The following is a 13,111-nucleotide window of genomic DNA, read 5'->3' on the forward strand; positions in this document are numbered from 1 at the left end:
ATAATTTGAATTTGAAAAATCCGTATTTCTCACATTTACGAAAATTACCTTGGTAGATCAAATTAGTGGGATTCGTGTTGCTCAGTCTTTAATATTCTGTGTTGTGTTTTGTATACTGTTGTCTGTCTTTTTGTCATTTTCGGGTTTTTTTTCCGTGGCGTAGTCAGGTAGTTTCGACTTTGGTGTAATTCGCCTCTCTTTAAGGATTGTTTAACCAAAAGTTTTTTTAAAGGGAAACTTCGCAAAAAAATCAAAAATTGATATTTATGTTCATTCTGTATAAAATTGCTCAAATTCAAAGATATTAAAGTTTTATTCCGCTAGATAAGCAATCACCAAATTTTCAAAGATTTTCAAAGACCTGATTAGAGAGATAACTCGCGAAGAACTCAATCCAATCTGTGATAACTCAGAAGATTGATTGACGTTTGCTGAACGTCCAGTGTCAAATATTTGAAGCGTGTTCATGACGAGATTAACAATAAATATTCAACAGTTAGGTCCTGTAGTTTGGAATCACTTGGAAAGATTTGCAGAAAATTTCGAATGTCACTGAAAAATGTGGAAATAAAGGTTGTCAGAAATTAAGACTTATATATATATATATATATATATATATATACGAGTCTAAAATATATATATATAAGTACGTCTGAGTCAGTGACAACCCTACAACAGATGTATCCATCGGATCGCCATCAATGATGGTGATACATGGCTGTGTACATAATGTATATACAACTCGTCTAAACATCAACCCAACAATGTTAGATCTGTAAATTTGCTTTCGCAAATTTTTGGTTCTTCCCTCGCCGGGATTCGAACCCATGCTACTGTGATATCGTGACACCAAATCGCCTGCACTGCAGCCGTCCCGCTAGACCACACGACCACCTGGGCTCTCAAAAAAAGAGCTTTCGGTGGGCATATGTTACCTTTCCTCGTCAGTTTTAATCTAGCGGCGTACTACAGTACATGATATATAAGGCATGAAGATGTTATTGTTACAGACAGAGACATATATATATATGTGTATATATGTCTCTGTTACAGATCAGCTAAATTATCTATAGTAAAGGATCCTACAAATTAATGTAAGATACAGTCACAGAAAATAATTATATTCATAAGTACGTCTGAGTCAGTGACAACCCTACAACAGATTTCAAATTTCACCCTAGCCCCCCCTCCCCCCCTAAAAATCAAATGGTAGCTTCCTTATTGTATAATTGTATATTTTGAATTATCCAGAGGGCATCAGGGGACTGCAATTAATCATGTTTACTGTCGGTCGGAAGAAGAACAAGGGATACAATATATATTCAACTCGGGGGGGGGGGGGGGGGGGGGGGGCATTAAAAAGTAGAGAAAGGTAAATAGCAATACATTTTCAGGATAGAACTTTTTAAAAATGTTATGTGTTGAACACAGAAATATCGGTCCTAGTTTCTTGCATACATACAAACGTTCTTATCAGCATGGTAGCTTAATATGATCATATACATGTAGGTAGTCTTCGTTCCGGCTTTCAAATTATTTTTTTCCATCAAAAATACACAAGCATATCAACAATTGAAGCAGATATATTAAAACGAGGTTATACGGGAAAGTTACATAACATACACCATGACCTTCATTTCCGTACTTTTTTAAATAGTTATTTGGATGGAGAGTTGTCTCATTGGCCGCGTGACTAACACCACATCGTCCTATATCTATTATACATAAGATGTATCAAACAAAAGGATAATGATACAATGTTTACATTGCTTTTAATATTAGATATTATTGTTAAGTTGTCTAGTCTATTTTTCTGCACACTAGCATCTTGTAGCTTAACAGACTTACCGGGGATAATTGTGTCATAGCAAGCAAGGAGTACATCTTAAAGTTGGTACAAATCAAACCGGATTCAGAATATAGTGCATTATAACAAAACAATTCATTGATCTATATGAATAGACCTTGTGTGAACGATGTACGCAACATTTAGCTTCATCTGTAAAACGCTTATTAAAATAATTTTACTTCTAACTTTAGTTTCTATTGTTTGATTTCTGTTTAGTATTTATACGCCTTTCATTTCTGTAATCACTGATGTATATTATTACCTAATACGTTACTTTTTTACAGTTATTCTTCAGACGTTTGCACCCCATCAAAACTTACAAAAAAATATTTATTTAATTTAGGTGTACTGGCTGTTTAGTACTAATCCTATTAAAGAGAAAGTCCTAGATATGCTTTCAGGTCTACTTATAAAGTATAACCTTCGTTGGGTTTTTAGAAATTAACATAATCTATTAGTCTTTTGATTAAACCTATTTTATTATTATTCATTCCCATGGAAATATAGCTTTATTTTTCATTGTCATTCACTTCGAAAACATATACTAGTACTAAGTTATGCGTTACCTTTTCTATCAAAGTTATTGATAATGTTCGCTGTATTTAACGATACCTATATAAATTAATACAATGACCCCGAAGACCAAAGATTGTTGACCTATGACTGGCAGAAATTGAGAAACTTAACAAATTCAGAAAACTTAAAAGAAACCAGTAAATAAATTCAACGAATAATAATTAACCTTTACAGCTGTTATCCTAGAGCTAGCAAGTAAGAGGTTTATTCGGCTTGCTTTATTTGTAGTAATGTTTGCTCACGCACTGTTATTAAAAATGACATCTGAAAACAATATAAAAAGGGGGCGTTAAACTTGTATACATTTTATCTAAATTTTGTTGGACATTATCATATAATCAAATCCACCTATACAGGTTTAACTCCAGTCCGCCTACTTATATTATTTGCAGATGTCAATCTTAATTTACCTTTTAAACTTTATTTTTATGCGAGCGTCAACGAAACGTTAACTTGCTAGGAGTAGGATAACAGCTTTAACACAAAACTTCTTATGAGTCAGTCAACTTCTGTCGAATATAGTTACTAGTATCAAAGGTACCAGGATTATAATTAAGTACGCCAGACGCGCGTTTCGTCTACATAAGACTTATCAGTGACGCTCATATCAAAATATTTATAAAGCCAAACAATTACAAAGTTGAAGACCATTGAGGATCCAAAATTCCAAAAAGTTGTGCCAAATACGGCTACGGTAATCTATGCCTGGAATAAGAAAATCCTTACTTGAATTGTTGAAGCCGGACTATGGGATATACGTTCCGTAAACATGATGAAAACACCGGACCTTATGTATGGGCTCATCGCTTTATGGTTGTTCCCATATGCTTTATTTCACACAGTGATCTAATGATGAATCAACATATTGCCTAAACGAATAAACGTTTAATTAAAAAAAATACGTATAAACTGGAAACTGACGCAGCCGCGATTTTCTGAGAGTTTCGTTCCTTCGACACGATTAAAAAAAATATTTTTTCGTCTTTGTAGACTGAAATTCAAAATTAACTGAAAATTTCAGTCGATTAGGAATAATGAAAAGTATTGGTTGAAATTTTTATTCTGCCAAGTTCCTGTCTACAGTACTTGATTACTATTATTGGTTTACAAATTGTTATTTACTAGTTTTGTACAAATAGACATTCTTGGTTTATTTGCCGATGTCAGATTTTCTCTATCTATGTCTACATTAGATTACTATGGTATTTTTTTTAAATATTGTATTCTGTCCCTGAGTCAGATTATTTAACTATAGGAACCATGTTGATTAATTGCCGGAAAAAAATGCAAGCATCATTGTAATTTCAGGTCACGATTAGTGTAAACAAGGATTTGTTCCAGTGGTTTAGAGTTTAGAAGATAATTTCTATTGAGAAAAAATGATGATTTGTTGAAATTGACTATGAATTAGCCTTATGATACAGTAATTGTGAGTACGCTCAGATCAGTACTTTGGGTCGTCTTTCTAGTTCGTATGAGTCCAGCCCTTTCAAACTGAATTTTACAGTTTTTAAGCTTCTTACAGTGTGTTGTTAAATCACTGTACCAAGTTAGGGGAGGATGCACAGACACTCGTCTCAAAATTTGTTTCCCCTATATACCGTTATAGTAAGGTATATACGAAATTGTTTTCTGAGACAAGTGCCTGTGGGAGGATGGTCACAAATATATGAAAATTTTATACGGCAAATGTCGCATTTACTCCTTTGGTTTTTTTAAAAGTAGAAATCGATAAATTAAGAAAACGCCGTTTTGAATGACTATAAAGTGAAAACAACCGTAACCAGCATCTTTAAAAATATGTGCAATATAGCCTCATTCTTCGGGTGCCTGTCAGTTTTCACTTGATTTAGTTTTTGTGAATATCTGACATACGGCTAGCAGTTTGTTTTTCGGTAAACGATTTACCATAATCAAGTCGTTGGTTTTCTCTTTTGAATAGTTCCACATTTTGCCATGCACTTTTAATACAATATACAATTGCTTATTGTTGAAGACCGACTGATAGTTGAGGCAATAGCTCACCTGAGTCTTTTAGCTACAATTGAGATGAAAAGTGACTTTTAAATTGTACAATTTTCCGATAATTCTTTATTTCATCTTTTACTAATAGAATCTAAGAAATTGACCTCATTGCGAAAACAGAACCATGAAATATGGTCAAAGTCAAGTAAGTTCCATTTGACATACTTCTTTAACACATTATAGTTTCAGTGAAAACCAAATATACCTGCCCTATTCAAAACGTTTTGAGAGGTGTTATTTCGTTAATGAACGCAATAAGTCCAAGTTCTTTTTAGTATTTTACGTTTTACACAAACACCTGTTGCTCTTCTTTATACCGTATTATCTTTAACTGTTGTTTTTTTTAATAAGAAAATGTCATAATCCCATTTTGTCAGATCAAATGGGTTTCCTAATTAAAAAGATAGGAACTCCAAACTGAAAGGATATATAATATTTAGTTAAAGGCCAGTTTAGAAAAAAAGAAGTGATTTTGAGTTTGTTGGTTTGTACATGTGCCCTATGTTACTTTAACCCCCACCTCCCCCTTTTGTTCATCATCTATGGAGTACGGAATATGAAATTTCCTTCGAAACAATTACTCTTTGCGCATCATATTACCATGGATTTCAAAGATTAAAGCTATAAAAAAATATTATTTAGGTTGTTTCGAACGCATTTTTGGACACACAATTCATTTTGAATATCCTATCAACATGTACTTAAGCCATGTGGACATTTGCTGCTGTTTGCTTATAAGTCCAATGTAGAATAATTCGTCCATATTAAGGATAAAGGACGAGCAAGAATAAATGTAAAAATAAATCAAATAGTTAAATTTTGTGAAGCTTGTGGTCGACCGGGTGGGAATTTCGAAACCCATTTATAGAAAATTGGGATATGTCTTAGTTTAGAAAGACATTCTAATAATTAACTGTCAAATTGGCTTGTAACTGCTTAATCAATCAGGACCATGAGTACAGGATTTAAATTGTTGGGTTTTTTTTCTTTATTTTTTGCACTGAACATTTCTCATACGCAACACAAAAAGATGGTTTTACTCTAGTTGTTTTGTGTTAATTTATTCACTCTTATACAAACCCTTATACAACTACACCTAATTGAAAACCATTCATATAATTATGACTGATTTGACTTATGAAAAAAGTGTCAAAAGAGGAATCATTCGATTCCCAAAGATTGATAGATTGGTGTTTTCCCCAATGACAATGGACGTGGGAAAACACTTATCCGATAGCCTTCAACAATGTTCAGTGCAATAAGGGAAAAACAATCTTAATATAATTAAAAAAAAAAAAGATAAATGTCCAGTGGCAAATATTACACGCACACCAAGACAATATCTTGTTGATGCCTGATGTGAAAATCAGTATTTTGAATATGTATGCATTTGTTGGTTATAAGAGCTGAAAAAGCTTATGTTATTGCTTTGTCAGCTTTTGGTCTGATGAATATGAATAACTGTTAACCAGCAATACCAGGTCAAGGCCTGGTCCGAGTACAAGCGGCTGTTTCGATCTGATATTTGCCACGTTGAGTACTTAGGTCATGGTCTGGTTGTCTGAGAGTTAAATATAAATTTCCCTAGTAAGGGTTTCTGTCTTCCTATTGATCTTTCTGTGAGACTGGTTTACAGTTCTAGTGACCTGTTGTGCAACCACTATAAAGACAAAATACTGAGGACAATAATTTTAACTGACCTATCAAACATAAAAGAATGCAACAACAGCCAAGCTTTTACTTTCGACTTTACACCCAAGTTAAATGTTTTAGATCGATAAGCAATCGTAGTTACTGAACATGTGTAATAAAAAAAATCTACTTGACCTCTGGAGCGTAAAAACAAGGTCAAGGTCAAAAGACAACAGTCCTTTAGGAAACCATCATAAAACTTCACCTACATACCAAATCATATGACTGCAAATTCAGAAAATTTTGAAAAGGTTAGCAGCAACTTATTGGTTAATGCAGTAATATTTTTTTTTCTGATAACTGAAACATAGATCCTTATGCCGATTTTTTTTTAATCTCATTTTGATAAACTTATATTACTTCTTGGTTGTAGTTGATTCAACTACAATAATGGACAAAGGAAGATAACTCCAATTTTATCAATTAATTTTAACAAATATATCATTGATATTTTTTGAACAGATACATTATTAGATTCCTGCACCTTGAACAAGTTATGTAATTATCTTGACAACTTTGTCATAAGCATTGTGTATAAGTTTCATAACATTGGGTTGAGACAAACTAAAGTTTTAAAAAAATCCATTTATGAAGCGGCATATCTCAAGAATGACAAAAGTGACGCCACAAAAATTACCATTGTGTATAGGTTTCAAAACATTTGGTTGATGCAAACTAAAGTTAGAAAATGGAAATCAATTTTTGGATGGACAGACAGATAGATGGACAAGGGTAAACCTTAATGCCCCCTCCACTACAGTGGGAGCATAAAAATATAAATTATCAAATTATTCTCATGATCAGCAATTGTATTCATGTTCATTAATCTTGCTCATCAACCCCCTTACTTTAAGCAAAGGAAGCCTTTCCGTCTCTAGATTTGAGAATAGACATTTATAGCCGACTATATGCTGTATGGGCTTTGCTCATTGTTTAAGGCTGTACAGCGTCCTTTAATTTTAATTTCTGTGTGGTTTTGTGTTGAGAGTTGTCTCATTGGCAATAATACCATATCTTCATTTTTTTATATTGTTTCATTTTGTTTGGTAATTTGTGGATACATTTTAGAAGCTTCAAGTGTTTACAATTAACTGAAAACAGCTGACACAATGTGATGTATAAGTAGGTGTGCATGATTTCAGTACATGTATGTTTGTAATGAAAGTTGAAAATTATGAGGAGTGCAATAAATATAGGCCCAAGTTTGGGCTAGACAAGAAATAAAACACCAAAACATTGTATATCATGTTGTAACAAATAATTCTTAATACTGTTTAAAACATCGTTTCCAATCAACTGCCATCATTTCAAATTCTTTTCTTTGTGCTCTAGTCCATTGTCCCTGTTTGTTGGCTAATTTAGCTTGGTTTAAGATCTCCAAAGCTCTTCCATTAGAAAGTGTTTTTTCTCTAGGTAGCAAAGTTAATACCTGTTCAGATTTTGTAATATAAGTAATAATAACACCATCATTTTGCAGTTTATCATGTTTTTCATGGGCAACAGCATGACTGAGAGCCGAGGAGAAAGAATCAAAATATCGATTGCATGCACTACAAGAAAACTGTGCTATTTGATTGGTTGACGGCAAATCATATGGAAAATGGTTGTGGGTTTCCCAGTGTTCTTGAATATTATTTTTTTTTAGTCCACATTTCTTACAAACATTAATTTTCCTTGGAATAGGAATATTGACCACATTTTCTATTTTTCCGAGACAATATTTGTCTTTTTCATAATTGCTATTTTCTCCATGTTTGTATTTAGCATGCAACTGTACAGTCCAGATAGAGGGCATAACAGTACAACATGTAGGGCAATACGGTAAAATAGTAGCTTTCTCTAAAGACAGTAGTATGGCATGTTCCTTTTTAACAAAGACTGGCTTCAATTCACCATCTGAAATGCTGATTTTAACAATACTTGCAGCATTGTGCTTTGTACTTTCTAAATGCTCCTCCATCAATTGATAACTTTGTTCCTTTTTCTTACTGACCATGAAATCGCAAAAATCACATTTTAAATATTCCCATAATTGATCGTTTTCATGTGATGATGACCAAGATTCCTCACCTTGAACATGTTGACTACTTGACTTTTCTTGTTTTAAATCTGTGTTATTGTTTAAACTGTCTAACTTACGACTAGCAGTTTGGTTTGTGGTGCTCTGTTGTTTATCAGAATCAGAATCATTTATCAAGATCAAAGATGTCTGAAGAGGACTTTCTTTTTTAATCTTTCTATCCTTTGATTCTGAGTCAGACTTATCTATCTGTTTTGTTTTAGATTTATTACTGTCCTCTTCAGTTTTATCATCAGAATGAACACAACTATCAGGAAAGTAATGAATAGCCTCGTCAAAATCAGCAGATCCTTTAAATGTATCTTTGACTTTAGTTTCTTCATTGGGATGTAATAACTTTGTGTATTTCGCAAGTGGAATGTCCTCATCTGCAGGACATACAATCTTTCTTTTAGGATATTCTTTTTGTTTTGATATTGATGCAGAAGGTTCCTCATGCACACTTTCTTCCTCTGAATCTTTTTCCTTTCTTTGTGATCTAGTAGAATATCTACTTTTTGATTTTGTTTTCTGTTTGTTCTGTTTGAGAGTATTTGTAATAGTTGTCCTTTCAGTTTTATCTCTAACTTTCTTTTCCTCTTCTTTCTTCGTTCTTTTCTTTTCTACATTTTGGACCTTTTTACCTTTTATTGAACTTCGAGTACTCCTTATTGCTTTGTCAACATCACCATCTTTTTTCGGGTTAGGCGATTTCATTTTTTTTGTCTTTTTAAGCTTACCACAATTTTTATCTGAATGTTTTGTTTTCTCCGATTTAGATGATTCACCATCACTAACTAGTTTTGAAACTGACCTAACAAAATCCTTGTATGTTATAGATTTTTCTTTGCAATTCTTTGTCTTTGTACCACTTTCAGACTTTTTATCTAAGCCTGAGTCATTTTCATCACACTTTGTTTGAGAAATATCTTGAAAATCAAAAGGATTTTCTTCTGTGACACGTTCCTCAACTTCTTTTGTATACATAGATTGTTCAGTCTCATAACTTTCTTCAGATTTTATTTCTATGTTTAAATTTGGAATCTGCAATAGATTTGATTCTTCTGTCAGGCTTTCAATTGGATCTGATTGATTCTTTTCCAAATTTCCTGGCAAGTTAATATCTATCTCACTGTACTCTGTATTAATATCAAATTGTTCGGAAGAAGGTTCTTCTTTAATGACAAATTCAGTATTTGTTGGTTTTGATGTAGAGGTTTCATTTTCAATTTCTGAAGATCTGTCAACATTTGGATCATCATTAAAGTAACCAGATGAATCTTCTGGTTCCCTTCTTTCTTGTGATTTGTCTTCTGATACTTTGTCTTCAGGGTCTTTACTAACTGTGCATGTAGCCGTTCTTTTCCAATTTGATCTACTGTTTCTTTTTTCAAAAACAAAATCAGAACATTTTCTTTCAATAGATGTTAAATACTTATTTAGAGTTAAGTTTCTTCTTAAATCATTCATTAAAGACTGTCTGGTATTCCACATTTCATTGATTGGGTATCTACCACTATATCTCATCTGTTCACCTCTATCAATCCAGTTTCTAGACATTCCTTGAAAATTAAATATACATAAAAGTAAGCATAATTTTTCAGGTACACAAAATGACAACAACATAATAAAGCACCAGTTGAAAGTTGAAAAAAATAATCTAAATTCTATATCTTTTCCTTACTCTTTTTATTGACAGCTGATATAATAAATTAAATATATAAAAACAATCATCTTCTCAATTTTGGACTTGTAATGGACATAAACATGATAAATGAACAGTAGTTTAAAAAAATCCTTTGTGAGAATCCAGAGAGTGGTTATAATTACCTATTTAGGGTAATGTAACTATAGCCCAAATTTGATATAAATTTATTGTGAAACAAGAATGTGCCAAAAGAACATGTATGCCCCACTCGCACTATCATTTACCATGTTCAATGGACTGTGAAATTGGGTAAAAAATCTAATTTGGCATTAAAATTAGAAAGACCATTCCATAGAGAACATGTTATTGAGAATATTTGGTGATTGGAATCTGATGTACAGTAGTTGGAGTTTGTTTATGTAATATATACGTGTTTCTCGTTTCTCGTTTTGTTTATATAGATTAGACCATTGGTTTTCCCGTTTGAATGGTTTTACACTAGTAATTTTGGGGCCCTTTATAGCTTGTTGTTCGGTGTGAGCCAAGGCTCCGTGTTGAAGGCCGTACTTTAACCTATAATGGTTTACTTATTAAATTGTTACTTGGATGGAGAGTTGTCTCATTGGCACTCACACCACATCTTCCTATATCTATGTGTACTAAGTTTCAAGTCAATTAGACTTCAGCTTCATCATGTTCATCAAAAAGACTAGCTACCTTGACCAAAAACTTTAACCTGAAGGGGGACAGACGGAGGCACAGACCAGAAGAGATAATGCCCCTCTAATATAGAAGGTGGGGCATAAAAAAAAACTTGTTTTTGACTTGAGCAAAACATTTGAAAAGTGCATTTGTTAATTACATTTTCAAATGAAAATTTGTACTTTTGGTTAGCAACTTTCCAAGAAAAAGAATAGTTGCACCATTGATCCCTCTAAAAAGCATTTTCCAACAATGTCCAATGGTTCAAATCTGATTTGTGCAGGTATTGAGAAAAGTTGTTTACAATACATTTTTGAAGTTGGTTGTCTTTAAAGTTATCAATTGTGTGATTTTAATATTTTCCATTAATTCCCCAAAATATTTGTTTGCATTGTAAATTTACAGCGATAACATGATGTTATAAAATTTAAACGTATTTGGTGATTGGGTTCAACATACTTTATTCTAATATATTTAACTTAAGCTAAACAGTTCATTCACGACTCATTGTTGTCCTTGGAACAATAAGTGCTTGCAGTACATACATGACGTATGGGTTCAATATCATCAACTTACCGAAATATTCTTTGTAAAAAATGTAGTCCAAGATAACTCTGACGTCCGACGGCTGTTTTGCCAGACAAGCTTGGGCCGCAGCTTGTCTGGCAAAATAGCCGTCGGACGTCAGAGTAATCTCGGACTAAAAAAATGCAGTATCATTTTTTAGATTAGGGGTTAACCTGGGTATCCTTATTTACTTTTATTACAACAAGGATAATTTTCATAAACATAAAATGTTCATTACAACAAGGATAATTTTCATAAACATAAAATGTTCATTACAACAAGGATAATTTTCATAAACATAAAATGTTCATTACAACAAGGATAATTTTCATAAACATAAAATGTTCACACAATAGAAAATATTAGTTGCCACAATAGAAAATGTGATTGTTGTATGAATTCAATACACCTTATCACAATTTCCCGTAAAATATCAACTTCATAGGGGGTCTCATTGGGGGGTTCCGATCCCGGATCCCGCTTACTGTTTTGTCAGATTCCCGTATCCCGCTTACACTATGTACGTAAGCAATTCTCATTGTTTTGTCATTTCCCTGGTCCCGTAAGACCTCATTTCCCGTTTTCACGACACAATAATTTGACTTTCACGTTTCACGCTTACGAAAAATCGGCAATCCCGCGTCACGCTTAGACCCCAATGAGACCCACTTCATAATACAAAATATCTGCAGCCACAATGGAAAAGTGATTGTTGTAAAACGTCAATAGTTCAAGCGAACAGATTCTTGCTTTAGACAAGAATAGTGATAAGGTGTAATGTATGGTTCAAGTGGCACATTCCAAATAATAATAAGGTCTATACAAGGATTTGTCTTACTATACAAATCCTTAGTCAATACAAACGGGACATATTATTGTAAATGCAGTGATATTGTGATTTTTATCACTGAGAACAGATACGGTTTAATATTACCTGAGTTTAGGTATTATATTATGAAGATCTTCCTAAACCAGTGATAGTCATGATTATCTGATTCAGTGACAATGGTTGTCAAAATGTGATAGTGCAACAGGATGGCAGTCTTTTTATTAACTGTATCTGTCTTAATCTGTTTATGAAGTTAATATGTGTCACTTTGCTCCAAAAAACACTCTTTTGATAACTATTTACCTCAAATAAACTAATTAACAATAAACCTTGCAAGGGATGCAACTCAGTAATCGACAAAATAAGTCCGTTTGTCCCGTATTTAATGCAACATTCTGTAATTCACTATCCCAAATTAAACCTTTTTATTTTTTATAAAAACACAATAATTTGACTTTCACGTTTCACGCTTACGAAAAATCGGCAATCCTGCGTCACGCTTAGACCCCAATGAGACCCACTTCATAATACAAAATATCTGCAGCCACAATGAAAAAGTGATTGTTGTAAAACGTCAATAGTTCAAGCGAACAGATTCTTGCTTTAGACAAGAATAGTGATAAGGTGTAATGTATGGTTCAAGTGGCACATTCCAAATAATAATAAGGTCTATACAAGGATTTGTCTTACTATACAAATCCTTAGTCAATACAAACGGGACATATTATTGTAAATGCTGTGATATTGTGATTTTTATCACTGAGAACAGATACGGTTTAATATTACCTGAGTTTAGGTATTATATATTACCTATTAGTGGGGATAATACCCATTTATGAAGATCTTCCTAAACCAGTGATAGTCATGATTATCTGATTCAGTGACAATGGTTGTCAAAATGTGATAGTGCAACAGGATGGCAGTCTTTTTATTAACTGTATCTGTCTTAATCTGTTTATGAAGTTAATATGTGTCACTTTGATCCAAAAAACACTCTTTTTATAACTATTTACCTCAAATAAACTAATTCACAATAAACCTTGCAAGGGATGCAACTCAGAAATCGACAAAATAAGTCCGTTTGTCCCGTATTTAATGCAACATTCTGTAATTCACTATCCCAAATTAAACCTTTTTATTTTTTATAAAAACGCTACAAAATTA

At 32.9% G+C, this 13,111-nt stretch overlaps 1 protein-coding gene across 3 annotated transcripts; it reads right to left on the reverse strand.

Annotated features, from left to right (window-relative positions):
• Positions 1–7,374: 7,374 nt before the first annotated feature.
• On the reverse strand, positions 7,375–12,998 carry LOC134712141 (protein IWS1 homolog A-like). Of its 3 annotated transcripts, none has more exons than XM_063573325.1 (2): positions 12,961–12,998; positions 7,375–9,763 (listed from the first exon to the last, which is right to left on the reverse strand). In XM_063573325.1, exon 2 carries the CDS (start codon positions 9,759–9,761, stop codon positions 7,407–7,409), a length of 2,355 nt encoding a protein of 784 aa, XP_063429395.1. In that variant the 5' UTR covers positions 9,762–9,763; positions 12,961–12,998; the 3' UTR covers positions 7,375–7,406. The 3 variants fall into 3 exon arrangements, with proteins under 3 accessions (XP_063429395.1, XP_063429393.1, XP_063429394.1); XM_063573323.1 differs by having other exon boundaries at positions 12,758–12,990; XM_063573324.1 differs by lacking the exon at positions 12,961–12,998 and adding an exon at positions 12,251–12,313.
• Positions 12,999–13,111: the final 113 nt, after the last annotated feature.

Source organism: Mytilus trossulus, chromosome 3 (genome assembly GCF_036588685.1).
Source record: "Mytilus trossulus isolate FHL-02 chromosome 3, PNRI_Mtr1.1.1.hap1, whole genome shotgun sequence".
In the NCBI taxonomy this organism is placed as follows: Eukaryota; Metazoa; Mollusca; class Bivalvia; order Mytilida; family Mytilidae; genus Mytilus; species Mytilus trossulus.